At 43.6% G+C, this 16,426-nt stretch overlaps 1 protein-coding gene and 2 long non-coding RNA genes across 3 annotated transcripts in view; 1 reads left to right on the top strand and 2 right to left on the bottom strand.

Annotated features, from left to right (window-relative positions):
- The window catches only part of LOC309514515, a 170,582-nt gene that overhangs the window by 108,724 nt on the left and 45,432 nt on the right, over positions 1–16,426 (top strand). The window lies entirely within an intron of this gene.
- Positions 706–16,426, bottom strand: part of LVRN (laeverin) — a 39,444-nt gene continuing 23,723 nt past the window's right edge. The window contains exons 13-20 of the mRNA XM_082191559.1: positions 15,687–15,742; positions 11,371–11,524; positions 10,626–10,720; positions 8,989–9,093; positions 7,321–7,485; positions 3,385–3,525; positions 2,325–2,388; positions 706–1,910 (exon numbers count right to left, since the gene is read on the bottom strand). Coding sequence (XP_082047685.1) covers positions 1,764–1,910; positions 2,325–2,388; positions 3,385–3,525; positions 7,321–7,485; positions 8,989–9,093; positions 10,626–10,720; positions 11,371–11,524; positions 15,687–15,742 — 927 coding nt within the window. The 3' untranslated portion in view covers positions 706–1,763. The remainder of the gene's footprint in view (positions 1,911–2,324; positions 2,389–3,384; positions 3,526–7,320; positions 7,486–8,988; positions 9,094–10,625; positions 10,721–11,370; positions 11,525–15,686; positions 15,743–16,426) is intronic.
- On the bottom strand, positions 13,593–15,677 carry LOC309514527. The gene is made up of 2 exons (XR_014212046.1): positions 14,311–15,677; positions 13,593–13,672 (listed from the first exon to the last, which is right to left on the bottom strand). It is a non-coding gene; the product is annotated as an uncharacterized lncRNA (long non-coding RNA).

The following is a 16,426-nucleotide window of genomic DNA, read 5'->3' as shown; positions in this document are numbered from 1 at the left end:
AAACAGACCATTCTCTTCATGTGACTTCTCCATCCGTTAGGACTCAAGCCTACAACACGCACTATCAGAAGTCATATCAATTGTGCATTCAGTGTGTGCAACATCACACAGCTCTGGCCAAAGCAGGGATCTTCAGGGACTGGAAGATCAGCCAAGCCCAACAAAAAACAACAGGCCACAATCAGTAAGCTGGTGACACTGGCTTTAGATCAGGTTCCCCTACAAGTTTTTAATTTGAATATGTTGCTGGTGGTTATAGGCTTCCAGGGTTGGGCACTGTGTTAGGAGCCGGGAACTGAGCCAGAGAATGAGATCAATGGGACCAAGGAGAAATTGTCACAGAGGTGTAGGCCAGAGTTTGGGAGTAAGTAGGAAATGGAACCCAAGGAACAGGTCAGAGATGAAAATCTGTGCCAGTAAACAAGTCAGAATGAGTACCAAATAAGCAAGCAAGCACCTAAAAATGAGCACTGAACAAACCAATTACTTGTGACTGGACTAAAGCCAGGAAGACTTTGCTTTTCAGGCAAGGCTGAATTCACAACGGAAACCACTTCCTGCCCAGGGAGAGTCACTGGCCATCTTTTCTCATGTGGCGAAAAGGATTCAGAGCCCTCAGCTATTCCACAGTCCCATCACACAATCATGTATTTCACTCCTGGCACCGTGCGTTGCCTTTGACATGAACTTCCAGATTCCGTGTAGTAATTTAGAAGATATATTTTATTAACAAGCAAACATCCATGTTGTACAACATCCATCAACTGAAAAGCCTGATAGGCTTAGCAGCACAGTAACAAATACCAGCATGGGGAGTGTGCATAAAAGAGGGATGCAGAATAGAAAGAGAAAGGAGGAGGCGTGGAAATGGGGTGGTAGTCTGAGCGCAATGGAAAGTTGAAGGAAAGAGTTGGTAGGAAGTAGGGAGTGAAGAGGTTAATGGTGTGTGCGCGCAGAATGGGACTGACAATAGGAGAGAAAAAAGCCTAGAAACGGGCGATCTGTGTGCAATGGTGAGTTGAGGAAAGTAGGGGCTGTAGGAAATAAAGAAGTGAACGTGAAAATGGGGGTGGCAAGGTAGAAGGAGGTATGGAAATGGGATTGAAGATGAAAGCTTCTGAAGAACAAGGGGGATGGTGGCTTCATAACTGAACAGACGGTGGAAAGGGTGTTTAGCAGTGTCAATGGGGGGGGGAGATAGTGGAGCTGCAGAATAGAAGAAAGAAGTGGCTTCAGAATGGGTAGGGAAAGTGAAAAGGGAGTTTAGTAGTTTCTTGGGGTAGGAAGTTAAAGCTCTAGGGGGTTGATGTGGAAAGAGTATTTGGGGGGTTGGCAAGTTGAGTGAGCTGAGGTGCCCCCCTTAGTGCGTTTTAAAAGGCAAGAAAGCTGAAATTTTACAGATGTGTAGCCCGAAGTGTCCCACGTCACATAGCAAACTGACAACAATGGCTTCTTCTAGTTGCTAGTTCTTCATTTCAGTTGGTAAGGCTTGCTACATTCCATCCATTTGAAATAAGCGTCAAGATATTCCTTGAGTTTCCTTTTACCTTTGTTTAGGCACAGGGTTTTTTTTTAGTTCATTCTGTCTTGTATGGCAATGTTCTGAGTAGAAATTTGACTCCACAGTAGACTGATTTGCACAGACACTATCGCAAGACTAAAACATGAAGTGGGAGCTCTATGCACAAAATATGTGCTCCTTTAAAAAAAATGCTACTAAACAGTTACCAAAAAACACAGATATTTGGAAGAATTATCAAATCTCAGATGTCCATATTTCTTTGTAGCCACTTGACCATTTTAGTAACCGATTCTTTTCTTTCTTCATTTCTAGATTTTGCTTTCTGCAGCATCTCTGTAGGGGTTGTTCTTTGTTCTGGTTCAAGTGTATTGTTAAGAAAAACCTGGACCTAAAATAATTAACGTTTATGGTAAATTGGCAGTTGTTATTCAAAGTATTGCATTTTCACTTCCACTCTCTAATTATTTTTAAAAATCCTACATACATTTCTGCCACCTCCAACCCTCATTTCCACCACCCTCATATGCACAGAAGGATAACATTGGGGGAAAACACAGAAGAACAGAGAAAAGGAATTCACAGGACTCTTGTCCATTCTGGCGTTGGGCAATTGAAGAGAAGATTCCAGCCCCTGCTGATATGGATCAGAGATGGACAAAGGCTTCTAAGCAACGGAACTACCTAAGAAACTCAGCTGCATTATTCTTTCTATTCCACATGGTTTTAAGTTTTTTTTTTTTTTTAAGGGCTTTAATCCTTCATTTTCAGAGCGACCGTTCTATGCTGTGTCTGTTCTACTTACCACTTGAACCTCGAAGTCTGTACTGACAGAATTCATGAAAGCATATAATGGTTCAAAGGAGCACCTATAAAAGAAAGCATGTTTATAAAGAGAAAACGTTTTGATAAAAATGTTGTGCGTGCGCCACTCGTCTGTTTTCACTCAAGCATATTTTGCAAAAGTTTGACAGAACGTTCATATGTATTAACCAGAGTAAACAATTCACCTTGTTAAGGGAATGAATGTTCTATGATTTAACACCACGGATGTAGCCAAGGGGGGGGGGGCTAAATCAAGTAAATAAAAATATTTAACTGAGGTTCTGCCCATGTTTAACACCCTTATTATGTTTTCCGTATACTATTTTCTGTGTGATTCTTCAGTATTTCGTCTCTGGATTATATTGGTATCAGGGATGCATGTAACCTGCCCACTTCCCCCAGAAGAGAATGCAGCCCTCAGTGGGGAAAATGGTTTGTCACCCCCTGCTCTAGATAATGGATTGGCTCCAGAGATTCCCATGAGCTGAATTTCATTCATGAAATGCCTCTGTGAGCAGAAAGGAGGCAGGTAAATATCCCCCCCCCACCTTCCCTGCATCCCCAAGTGCCCAACAAAAACTTAATCTGCAGAGTTAGAAAACTCTGAAACAGTATGGGAGATACTTTGGAATATCCCATGACAAAGTGGAATGGGGGGTGGCCTCCCCCACTGTTTTCCATGATTAGGAACTTCCACTACTTCTGCAAATGGATTTGAGATATGTTGGTTCCAAGCCAATGAGTTTTGGATACTTTTCATTTATATATTAAAGTATATAACTTTAAATATCTGTTCATTTTTTAATGCTGTGGTGTTTATTCTCTTTTCTAGTATATTAATGTGCTTAATAGATTCTCAAGCACACCACCATTGTGTCTGGGTTTTTAAGGGGGGAGGAATTTTATCCCTTATTCTGTTGATAGCCAAGTAAAACAAAACATTTGCAAAGTAATTAACACTTCAACTCTACCGGACCCAGCAGATTAACATTAGAAAATCAAGTTAAAGGGAAATTACATAAAACAGTTGCTTGCCATACCTATTATATAAACGTGACCAATTTTCTGTTATGAATTTCCATGCTATCCAGTGGCCAGCCTCACTTTCTGCCACATGTCTAATTACTTCTGATACAAGATCTGGTGAAATTACAGAATCGTTCAGGATATACTGCAAGTATCTAAAGAGAAGTTTATTCAAAATAAACATAAAAATTATAATAAAGAAAACAATTTCCAAAACACTTCTAAGATGAGCACCAGACTTCCATCTTCATACATTTTACATTTTGGAGGGGAGACAAATAGGGCTGGGCGAGGAATCCAGTGAACTGGGATTGCAAAGTGGACACATCAGATCTGATCTACTGAGATGTGGCGTCCAGTGTCTTACTCCATTGCCTTGCTCCAACTCTCTTATAGATTTTTCTTTGAGATGGTCAGAGAGCTGCCCCTTTGTCCTCCTGGTTGCCTTTTAAGAACTAATCAGAGCTACCTACAAGTGGCTAGCTAGCACACAGGGCTCCGGCCACCACTGTATGTACATTCCAAATAATGTCATCATCAAGTTCTAATGCTCCCAGGGAGACTTTGCTACTACAGTGGTACCTTGGGTTACATACGCTTCAGGTTACAGACTCCGCTAACCCAGAAATAGTACCTCAGGTTAAGAACTTTGTTCAGGATGAGAACAGAAATCACGCAGCAGTGGTGCGGCGGCAGCAGGAGGCCCCATTAGCTAAAGTGGTGCTTCAGGTTAAGAACAGTTTCAGGTTAAGAACAGACCTCCGGAATGAATTAAGTACGTAACCAGAGGTACCACTGTACATTGTTTCGAATGTGCGCAGCCGAACTGCAACGCCCATCAAACTTGATCATTGGCCACGTTTGTTCGGGGTGGTGAAAGTTGAAGTTCAAGTAACATTTGAGGGGCCAAAGATTCCCCACTTCTGAGATAAAGCATAATGGACAAGGAACATGAAGAACCTGCATGTGAATGCAAAATCTGACCAACCTGGTAGCTTTCTGTAAGCCTGTGATGGCCTGGGATTCGGACTTGGAGGCTGAACCTGAGGAATCCCAGCCTGCACAGGAGTCCCCGCCTCCAGAACCAGCTGAGCCGGGGCTGGGGAATGAGCCTGAAGGGTCCTCACCTGTGCTGGGTCCTCAGGCGCAGGCGCCAGCTGAGTCTGCTCTGGCTCCGGAGGTGATGGAGGACCCATTGCCTGCAGGTGCTCCACTCTCAGCCCCGTCAGGGGAAGCTGAGGTTGCCTCTGGGTCCGGGAACCCTCCAGCCTCTCCTGAGCTGCAGAGGCTCAGGGCAGAGAGGCGGAGGGAGCTAAGTTCCCGCAGGAGGAGTGCTCGCCTCCAGGCCAGGAGAGGCGAGTCACCAGAGGATCGAGGCTGCCCTATGCCTCGGGGCAGATAAAGGCCGGCCAGCCCCAGTCCCAAGTTGCGGAAGCAACATTGTTGGTTGCCAGTTCCTGCCTGAACCCTGCCCTGCTTTCCTGCCTGAGCTCCTGACCTGCCTCGGCTCCCTGCTTGCAAGCCTGTTCCTGACTTCACCCGGCTCCCTGCCCTGCACAATTCAAAGTGTTGGTGCTGACCTTTAAAGCCCTAAACAGCCTCGGCCCTGTATACCTAAAGGAGCGTCTCTACCTCCTATCATTCAGCCCAGACACTGAGATCCAGCGCCGAGGGCCTTCTGGCAGTTTCCTCATTGTGAGAAGTGAGGTTACAGGAAACGGAGGGCCTTCTCCCTAGTGGCGCCCACCCTGTGGAACACCCTCCCTTCAGATGTGAAGGAAATAAGCAGCCATCCTATCTTTAAAAGACATCTGAAGGCAGCCCTGTTCAGGGAAGTTTTTAATATTTAACGCTGTACTGTTTTTAACATTTGATTGGGAGCCGCCCAGAGTGGCTGGGGAAACTCAGCAGATGGGTGGGGTATAAATAATAAATTTATTATTATTATTTATTATTATTATTATTTATTATTATTATTATTATTATTATTCAGCTACTACATTGCACCTTTGACCACAGACCGGACTTGGACCTCGCCTCTCGAGTAACCCACGGAACCAGCACAAAGCCACTGGAATGCGTATTATTTGTCTTAGAGGAAGCCCCTGCTGAAGCCTGACCTATCTAGAGAATCCTAAACATGTTGTCTTTTTTTAAGTAAAATGGAAACTTGCTCTAAATTTTTGTCTTATGACTGCAGAGGTGCAGCTGTGGACAATTTCTCCTAAAGTTGCAGGCACCAGAGACCACTTTGTTAATTAAAGATGGACTTTCTTAACTACACCACTCAGGCCCCTAGTTAACAGACAAACCACCAGTTTTGTTCTCTTCTCCCCTCCCCCCAAAGTGCTGAGAGTAATTCAACTTCCATCCAAGAATGTCCCGTTCAAGAAAAAAATCCTTTGTGTTACCTTTCCCGCCCCGACCTGGCCACAGTGATCCATGTGACGGTCATCTCCAGGCTTGACTACTGTAATTCGCTCTATGCGGGGCTGCCCTTGAAGCTGTCCCAGAAACTCCAGCGGGTACAGAATGCTGCAGTGAGGCTCCTCACGGGGTCTCTGCCATGGGAGCATATTCACCCAGTGCTTTTCAAGCTGCACTGGCTCCCGGTGGAGTACAGGGTCAGATTTAAGGTGCTGCTTTTGACCTTTAAAGCCCTTCACGGCCTAGGACCCTCGTACCTACGGGACCGCCTCTCCTGGTATGCCCCACGGAGAGCCTCAAGGTCCATAAATAACAACACCCTAGTGGTCCCAGGCCCTAAGGAAGTTAGATTGGCTTCAACCAGAGCCAGGGCCTTTTCAACTCTGGCTCCGGTCTGGTGGAACGCTCTGCCTCATGAGACCAGGGCCCTGCAGGATCTGATTTCTTTCCGCAGGGCCTGTAAGACAGAGTTGTTCCGCCTGGCCTTTGGCTTGGAGCAAATTTGATTCCCTCCCTCCCTCTCTTTCTTTTTTCTCTTCCTTCTCCTCCTACGATGAGGCTACATTTTAATATTTTAATGTTCCATTATTTTAATGTTGTATTTTATTTTTGTTTTTAAGTTGTAATCATTCATCTTCTTTTTATTATTGCTTGTAAACCGCTCTCATCCTGGCCTTGGCTGGGGAGGGCGGGGTATAAAAAATTTATTATTATTATTATTATTATTATTTGTGATATCCCGCCAACCTGATAATCAAGGAGCAAGTTCTGAAGTGTTGTGGAGGAAGGGAAGATTTCTGAGTGCACATTAGCTAACTTTATCCTCAAGAAGAAGACTGCCTTCCTAACAAACTCTGCAAGTTTGTGTGCTAGACTTGGACAGCAAGGGTTTGTGTTGGTTGTGTTGCTAGGCGTTTCACCTACATCAAGAGAGGGGAGCAACAGCTGTGGAGAGCTCATGGAATGGATTGTGTAAAACAAAACAAAAAAGTAATGCTTTTCACACCATTTCTGTTGTTTGTCCTCAGTGCACCATTCAGTTACTAAGCATAAATTCACGATAACCGATCAGATAACCCAGCAAAAACATAGTAGTAGTATTATAAGGCATCACAAAATTCAGTAGTGAATTTCCCCTGTCCAGAGAAAAACTTGAATGAATAAGATGTATAATGTTACTGATTTTCAAACAAATCTGGAGAGGAGTCCCTAAGACATTTGAATGGCATCTTGTATGCCTCTTTCCAGCAACTCCTGGAGCCAAGCTGGTGCCAAATGTATTGCTCTGCTTTCCTTTGGACCACATCAGTGAGGCTGAGAATGGGGTCTTGTCACCTGGGCAGACCAGAACCTCCATACGGGCTTAAGCCCTGGAGAGGTCACTTCAGTGCTGTTAAAACAGTGGTTTGACTTCACCGCCCCCCCCAGGCGCACTCCATTATCTTTTGAGACAGACGGATGTCAACAACAAATCTGGCAAACATTTTTTAAATGAACTGAAACAGTATGTTAATTACGGTCACCTTTGAAGTAACCATGGCTCACGGGTACAGCTCATGGCGAAGAGTAGGTGATAATTTCCTTGACTATCATTCCGCTTGTACATTTGCCATTCAAAGTCCCATTCTTTGTCACTACCCAGCTGAATACCAAAGCAATGAATGGCCCTGCTAATAGAAACGGGAACCCTGCAAGAGAGAATATCGCTTAGAACGGGCACCATGCAGTCCTTTGTTTCACAATTTAAAATAACCTATTGACATAATGAAATCTGTCACTATGGCTGATGGAATTTCACATCATACACTGTGGTTGAGACAAAAGGAATTAAAAGTTCTCCATTTCAAAAAATGAGAATTTGCTAGTTGGAAGATTCACATTTGGCGGAAATGACTGGCAGAATCCGAGACCAGGGAGAAGAGTCAGTGGAAGAAGATTGGAAGAAATTTAAAGACTATTTACAGAAATACTGCAAAATTAATGAATGTTAGAATGATGTCAGAATGAAGTTAAGTGGTTTTAGCAGTAATGTTACAAAGGAGTATGTAAAAATGGTTTGTTAACAGGTGAGAATCCAAAGTTACAATATATTAAGTTAAAGGATTAGGATAAAAACAAAGAGGGAAAGGATTTGCTGAATTAACTAACTGAACTGGAATACAAAAAGGAGGTGTGAGGAGGTCAGGGAAACAAGTAAATGAAAGACAAGACATGGAAAGATTGATCTGTTTTTAAGTGTTTTTATTTTTCTGTATTCTGTATTTTCTTTTTTTTCTTTTTCTTATTCTTGTAACCTTTTTTGAAACTTTAATATCATATTTTTTTTAAAAAAAGGAAGATTCACATTTGGGAATGCTATACTCTTTTCTGATAAAATGGAGTATTCCTATAAAAACATGACCTACGTACAAAGAGGACAACATCAGGAGAATAATTTGAAATTTTGTGTTTTCAAATATCTAACTTGAGAATTCTGAAAATCTTTCAAATCTTCAACTAAGAAACTTCTGTGAATATTTCAGAAATATGTTTGCGATCTCTCCTTTTTAGTGAAAAGCTTTTGTTTTTATTGAAAAGCCTTTAGTATTTGTACTGCTTGTTAATTATGATGGAAAGCAGTCAATGGAGAAAACGATGAACATTGCTTGGACTATTACAATTTCACTTATTTGTGCAGCAATATGCTGTTCAAAGAACAACTGAACTTCTTTAACTATAACTACTGCTTTGCTAATATGAACTGATGTACTACTGTATTGCCATGTGTGAAGCTAACTTCCACCCCTCGTTCACGCTCTAATTGTGGCCCCTTCCAAATGAATCAACACCTAACGCAAAGGAAAACCTACTCAGCCATTCTGTGTACCGAATAACCGTTTTTTGGATGAAGGGTTTTGTGAAAATTTCACTTGCTCCAATACACGACAGCCTGGATAGATCAGTTGGTTAGAGCATGGTGCTGATGATAATGCCAAGGTTGCAGGTTCAATCCCCATATGGGACAGCTGCATATTCCTGCACTGCAGGGGTGTCAGGGGTCCCTTCCAATTCTATGATTCTTTATTACCAAATATGTATCTGTCAGGAGGGGAAGAAAATCCTTTTTACTGAACCCCTGCAGAAATCATCCGTAACCAGCTACTATTTTCTCAGTTGTAAATTTGCAGACAGATATTATGCACCATACTCACTCAAAATCGGGGTTGTTCATCCACTTGGTGAAGATTTCGGAAGCTAGGTCTAAACAGTCACGGGCCCCCAGCCAACATGCAGTTTTTATAATGGTTCCTATGCCCCTTTTTGGAAGGAAGAACAAAATGTAAATGAATAAATAAAAGGAGACAGGCAGAAAAAAATATTACCATATTTTTCGCTCTATAGGACGCACGTTTTCCCCTCCAAAAATTAAGGGGAAATGTGTGTGTGTCCTATGGAGCGAATGCTTGGCTTCAGTGATAGCAACGCGAAGCCTCCAAAGCGCAGAGGGAGCGCTCCCTCCGCGCTCCGGAGGCTTCGGGTTCCTTTTGCTGAAGCCGGGAGAGCAAGACTCTCCTGGCTTCAGCAAAAGGAACCTGAAGCCTCTGGAGCGCAGCAGGAACTCGCGCTGCGCTCCAAAGGCTTCAGGGATAGCCGCCTGAAGCCTTCGGAGCGCAGCCGACTTCCCACTGCGCTCCGGAGGCTTCAGGTTCCTTTCGCTGAAGCCAGGAGAGCAAGACTCTCCTGGCTTCAGCAGAGAGGGAGAGCTGCGCAGCGCCCCTTCAGCGAAGCGGGAGGAGAAATGGAAGGGGCTCCGTTTCTCCTGCAGCTTCGCTGAAGGGGTGCTGAGCAGAGAGGGGGAGAATTTTTTTTCTTGTTCTCCCCCTCTAAAACAAGGTGCGTACTATGGTCGGGTGCGTCCTATAGAGCGAAAAATACAGTAAATGTGTTGCATTCCCCCCCCCAAAAAAAGGGGGGAGAGTTGATGTTAACTAATGCACCATCACTGGAGTCACCTGAAACTGCATCCTCTGCAGGCACCTTTGGGCACCTGAGTTTTTATGTGAGTTTATTTATAGGGAATGACCGTGGCCCATTGGTAGAGCATCTGCTTTGAATTCAAGTACCAGTTTGCCAGCATCTCCAGGTAAGGCTAGGAAAGGTTACTTGTCTGAAACCCTGGAGAGTTGCTGCCAGTTACATGTCTACAGTACATAGAGCTACATAAACCAATAAGGCAGCTTTCTATGTTCCTATTGTCCAGTTTATCTGCTCTCATCGGGACTGCACAATCTGATTTCAGAAGTAGGATGGGATTGATGAGCGAATAGTTCTGTTTCTGTGCATGGGGTTCGGCCAGGTGGCTTTTTAATTTCTTCCAAATTTGCAATTCTATCCCATGCTTGAATAGATTCCCAGTCTATGTTCATATGCTTGGATGACAGGGCGACTCGAACAACTAGCACTAAATTTACAAGACCAGGGACAGGATAGGGTGGAGATGGAAAATCACAGAAGGATTTGTAGCTGTAATTAGCAGGAATTTTTTTAAGGAAAGGACAGTAATGAAGTAGCAATGTTGCTACTTGCATTTTCTAAAGTTCTCAGTGCTGAACTTACAAATTTAGGATTGTGAAGAGTATTACATAAAACAACAGATTTTACTCATCGGTTTTTGTTGGCCATTGCAATTTATGCATCAAACAGACCTTATTTCTCCTCTTCCAGATATCATGTACACTGTGCTAGAGACCCAGCATGGTGCAGCTGATAGACATAAACTGATGGCTTACCTTTACGTTGCACGTTCTATGATAAGGATGCTGGTTTATTAAAAAAATTAAGGACTTACATAGTATTAAATTCATCTTCCAGTACTTTAAAGCTCTGACGAAGGAGATTTGTATAATGACGACAAATTGGTGAAATCCTTGTTAAGAAATATTTCTTTGGAGAAAAGAGAAAGATGTAACATATAGATGAACTCTACTTTTATTACGTTTCTTCTAATACAAACAGCAGAATCTTTTCATATTTACTCAGAAGTCCCACTGAAATAAATTTTCTTTTTGTCCCAGGTAAGCATGTATAGGGACTGCACGCAGCCTTAAGTAGATAACCTAGGTTAAGGTACTGTGGTTTTCATTTTAGCATTCTCCTTTTCCTCCTCCAATATTTATTTTATTATTATTTCCTTTGTCTACATTTGATAGAAAGCTTGTTTGGACAAGCATATTTCCCCCATGTGTTCTGTACAATATTTAGCGTTTTAGACACTGAATGGCAATAACAACGATTATAGCAGAGATTATTATATCTAATTTATATTAAGATATGGACCTGCAATGTCAAAAAATTTATTTCACTGACGAAATAACAGAACATATTGCTGCTGCTTGTGTGAATGTTTTTTTTCTACTTAGAATGAGGATGGAAATAACACATAATTCCTAAGTGGACAGCAAGACATATAGCTAACTCTTTGGACGTTACATTAACGGCCACTTTTCTGCATGCATTCAAATGGGGAAATGTCACACCAGCAAGTATCTGTACTCATTGTAAAATAAGCACCCTAAATTTCAGAATTTAGATACCTTTAAAACTGGGTATAATTCATAATCCCTCTGAATGAGTCCCCAACTCTCAACTTCTAGATGCTGCAGTACCGATTCCCACACTAAGAGATCATCCTCCTTTTCAAGGTACTTAGTTAAATATAGAGGAGTATCATACTCAGTATAACCAGACCTATATTAAAAGAAATCATATTTAAGCAATGCATACAAGCAGCTATGTACATATGTGTATGCGTGTTTTCATAATTAGACAATGATTACAAGCAAATAAATGGTCTGCTCTTGAAATACTTTAAAGAGAGCTCACAAAAGAATATTCTGCTAGGGCAGGGGTTAGTAACCTTTTTCAGCAGTGGGCCGGTCCAACGTCCCTCAGACCATGTGGTGGGCCGGACTAATAGAGGGGGGGGGGTGAACGAATTCCTATGCCCCATCAATAACCCAGAGATGCATTTTAAATAAAAGCACACATTCTACTCATGTAAAAATACCAGGCAGGCCCCACAAATAACCCAGAGATGCATTTTAAATAAAACGACACATTCTACTCATGTAAAAACACGCTGATTTCTGGACCGTCTGTGGGCCGGATTGAGAAGGCGACTGGGTCGCATCCAGCCCGTGGGCCTTAGTTTGCCTACCCCTGTGCTAGGGGAATGCTGGGTTGTTTACAAGCTGAAGTGTCTCCATTCAGAAATGATATGCAAAGAGTCCTTTACATGAAAGCAGATTCTACTGAAATCCACAGAACTTGCTTCCATGCAAAGGCCATGATCCGGCGAATGTGAAGCCGTGATTCAAAGTGGGGCCATTTGCACATATGTAGCTTCACAGTTGTCAGTTATAGGAAGTGAAAGTTTAAAAAGCTTCAATGGGCAACCAGAGCTAAGAAAATCTCCAGGCCCCGAGGTCTATGGGTGGTTTCCAGGGAATGAGTGCTCACACCTCCCTTTGTGGGCGCCCTTTGCGGGACCGCACACAGCACCCCCGGGGCCACGTGGGACTCACCAGCTGGGGGTTCCCACCAAACCCCACTTAACCTATCAGCATCGTGCGGAGGCGAGGCCAGTTGCATAAATAGGAGGTGGAGCCAGCAGCAACCATGCAGTTGGCTCCGGAGCTTCACCCACCCACCCCTCCCTTTGCTTAATGCTTGTTTGCTGGTTAACCATTTTCCTTCCTGTTCAGCGGGCGCTGCTATGGTCTTTTGATGGTTGCTGTTGAAGAGCTGGGAAGGAATTTCCCTGCATTGGCAGGTTTTGCCTTCCCCATAGCAATTGTCACAACTTTGGCGGTTTGAGGCCTTGGGAGGAGTCCTTTGATCTATCTTCCCTAAATGGGGGAGGGAGAGTGGTGATTCACACACACACACACACACACCCGCGACAAAGATTCCAGGGTCCCCTCTTAAAGGGGTTTATGAAAAGGGAGTCACTGGCCACACATTGAAAGATTGTCAATGAACTCCCTTGCGTTGAGCGGATATGGGGTGGGCTGCCTGCGTACACAAGCGTCTTGCAGTGCACCTTCCTATATTCCATTCACCCTGAGGAGCCCCAGTTCCACTGGCTGGGGGCTGGGAGGGATACACACCTGATGCCTAAGCCGAGGTCTTCCTGTATCTGAAAGGTTTACTAAAGTTGTGGCCAATTTTTAATTCCCTAACACGTTGTCACAAGTCATTATTCCTTCTGGTGGTCTCTTGGAGTTAGGGGGGTCTCCACCTGGGCACGCAATGTTATTTTAGCTTGAATCCAAGTGAAATCAATCAGATTCAAGCACAATCTTAAATTGCTAAGGAACTTAAGTGACAGCAATGCAATGGGAGAAACTTCGTGGGGAAGCAGCTTCCCACATGAAGAGTCTACACTGACATATCTGAAATCACACAACAGCAAGGGAAGCTTCATAACCCAAATCACTTCCTACACAGTGCTGCACCCCACACAGTATAACTAATGTGGCAATCGTGTCGCTGGCATTATGACCCCAACTTTAATGGTTTGCGTGTCAGGACTCAAATGGAGGGAAGTCCCAGCAGAATTAGGTGCAGCAGACAGCAGTGTATATATACTCACAGTTCAAATATTATTGAATGGTGATATTCCAGGCAGGCAATTTATAGGAGGAGGAAGCGGAGCTGGAAGCAGAGTCAGGAAGCAGGTTGAGGCTGGAGAAGGGAGGCCAGGTGGGCTGGACTCAGAACTAGAGCAAAGAGAGGGCAGGAGCAAGACACAGGCTAGAGGCAGACCAGGAAGCACATGTTTGGAGTGCAGGATCAAAGTTGTCTATGAGAACTCGCTATGTGATCGGCTGCTGGCTGCACAGGCAAAAGCCTCTATGAGCAAGGTTCTAATTCTAAGCACACCACAGAGTCTGCTGTGTCGAACTTGCTTCTGAGTAAGCAGCTTAAAAGTGTGCTGCAAATTATATATTTGGGAGACAAATAGGGCAGGCCTTCATTATGTTCAGTGTACACCTTAGTTGATTGAACAGAACAGTGAAGGGGAAACCGTAACAGGCTAAGGAAGCCAAGCTGTTAGCCTGAGTCCTAGCAAGCCCAGATTTCAGATTTATGGACAAAGATCCTGAGTTATAAATAAATCCCAAACATTTCTTTTATTTTCAGTCAAAGCTCTGCTTCTAGAAGAAATATTTTTCAGTCAAAAATTTGAACTAATTCTTCCTCTACTCTACTGTAACGCTGCATCAATATTGCCAGAATCCATAGGCATGTGTATTGTAGCACAGGGGTAGGGAAGCTCAGTCGGTAGAGCATGAGACTCAGGGTCGCAGATTTGAGCCCCACGTTGGGCGGAAGATTCCTGCATTTGCAGGGAGTTGAACTAGATGAGCCTCGTGGTTCCTTCCAACTCTACTAGTCTGTGATTCTAAATCTGTGGGAACCTCTGGCCCATGGGACAAACTTGGTCTGCAAGGTCATTGCTCCCTAACCACCTGACATCAGGTGTGGGGCAGGCAGATACACAGCTCATCCCTGCAGAAAGCTGATGCACAGAGGGTTCAATCCTGCTTGGTTCTCACACACCAAAACCCAGCAGAAAGCAGGACTGACACCCACCGGCTGCCATCAGCGAATGCGCAGAGAACTCTATCCTGTTTTGTCACTATCTCCCCCCAGCCCTATAGGCCAACTTTGAGAGAGAGGTGGGACCACCGCTTGTCAATCGCCAGGCATCATTATGACCTCAGATGATTGGCAGTTGGGTGATCCCACTCACCTGTCAGAATTGGCCCACAGAATGGTGGTGGGGCAAGAGAAATATCTGGCCCACCAGGTCAAAATGTGTCATGCCTCATGCCCAATACATGCAGATAACAGTTGCTGCATATAGGTGAAGAAAGAGATCTTTATTCCAGCACATAATGGTACAGGCTTGGCAGTGGACACAAGATGCTCAGGACTGCACAGAAGCAACCAAGATGTACCAACATTCTCCATGCACTGCCTGTCAAGTTTTTTAAAACTGGCATGCTCAGTTGCAAAATTTGGCTTTGTGACAGTGACAAGCACTCCTCTGGAAACTGGCCTGCCTAGTTTCAGGCTATAATACTGCACTGGTCCACCCCAGGTGCCGGTGGGGGGTTGCTACGCTGCTGTTTCCCCTTGGCGATCCATGGCCCTCCCCAGTCTCCACTGAAACTCTCTGTTCTGCTGGGAGGTTGGGGTGGGGAGAAGCCAGCAGCCCTGCTCCCCTTTCCCAAGTGGCTGAAGTCAAGGCACACCAGAGAGAGACCCTGCTCCTGTATCAGGGCCTGTCGACCGAATCCCAGGACTCATGGAACCAAAAGGTTTCCCACTCCTTTTCCAGCAGCTAATCTGTTTGTGCATTTACACTGGTTGAGGGAGTAAGCCAGTGATGGCCAAACTTGGCCCTCCAGCTTTTTTGGGACTACAACTCCCATCATCCCTAGCAAACAGGACCTTTGGTCAGGGATGGTGGGAATTGTAGTCCCAAAACAGCTGGAGGACCAAGTTTGGCCAACACTGGAGTAAGCCAAGGAGAAAGGAATGGGGAGGGAGCTCTTTCATTGAATTTGCAGCTGTGATCATCATAGCTGGTGAGGCTATTCTAAGGAACTGGGGAAACTGCAGCAGCCTAACATAGGACAACATTATCCATGTCCACGTTCCCCTTAACTCTTTTGTGCTAAGCACCCTGCACTCTCAAAGCAAAAGGTGGTGCAGAAGAAGGTGTGTGTGTGTGTGTGTGCGCGCGCGCACACGCACGCAAAGAAACAGACAGAAGCGGGAAAAGTATGAAGCTCATTTACAAATATAGCAAAAACCTGTCTTTGGGAGGTATGCTTACCATCGCAGCTCAAAGGCATCTCCAAATAGTTGAAATCTGCTTACAGAAGGAATGGCCTGCAAAAGAGCATCCATTAAATCAACATGTTCAAAAGGTCCAAACAATTCATTAAATACGTCTACTGCATTTCAAGATATTCAAAAAAATCTGCAGCACCTGAAGTCAAGCTCATGCATACTTTTAATTGAAATGGTTCTCAATTATTCCAAGATGAATGTAATGTGAGATATTGCACATTTGGAACTGGGACATTGATTTCATTTACTTAACAAAGTTTACATAGCACTCAAGCAAAGGAATTACATTTTAAAAATGTAAAATTTTCATAACAAAATACAATTAAAATAAAATCTTAAAGTAGGCATAAAATATATCAAAATATTTTTTAAAATCTGAAGTTTTATAACAGATATACTAAATAAAATTAAGAGTTTGGGTAGACTTGACTAAACAAAAAAAAATTGGGGGTAGCAAAAACAGTACAGCAAAGGTGTCTGCCTAATATTAACAGGCAGGACAATCAGCCAATCCCTAGCTGGATAAGCAAACTTCAGTTAGCATACATACACAAATAATGTAGGGAAGGTACATCATATATGTATAGTTGATATTAAATAAAGAATATATTGTTACTTTTTTTTTAATTACAAAACCAGCCAGACATATTTTTATATCATGTCTAAATTAGCACAGCTACTGGAATATAATTAAAGGCATTGGTAATATATATATATATATAG

The sequence above is a fragment of the Podarcis vaucheri genome (genome assembly GCF_965113315.1).
Source record: "Podarcis vaucheri genome assembly, chromosome: 11".
In the NCBI taxonomy this organism is placed as follows: domain Eukaryota; kingdom Metazoa; phylum Chordata; class Lepidosauria; order Squamata; family Lacertidae; genus Podarcis; species Podarcis vaucheri.
The sequence above is the reverse complement of the archived record's forward strand: the minus strand, read 5'-3'. Positions and strand labels throughout refer to the sequence as shown.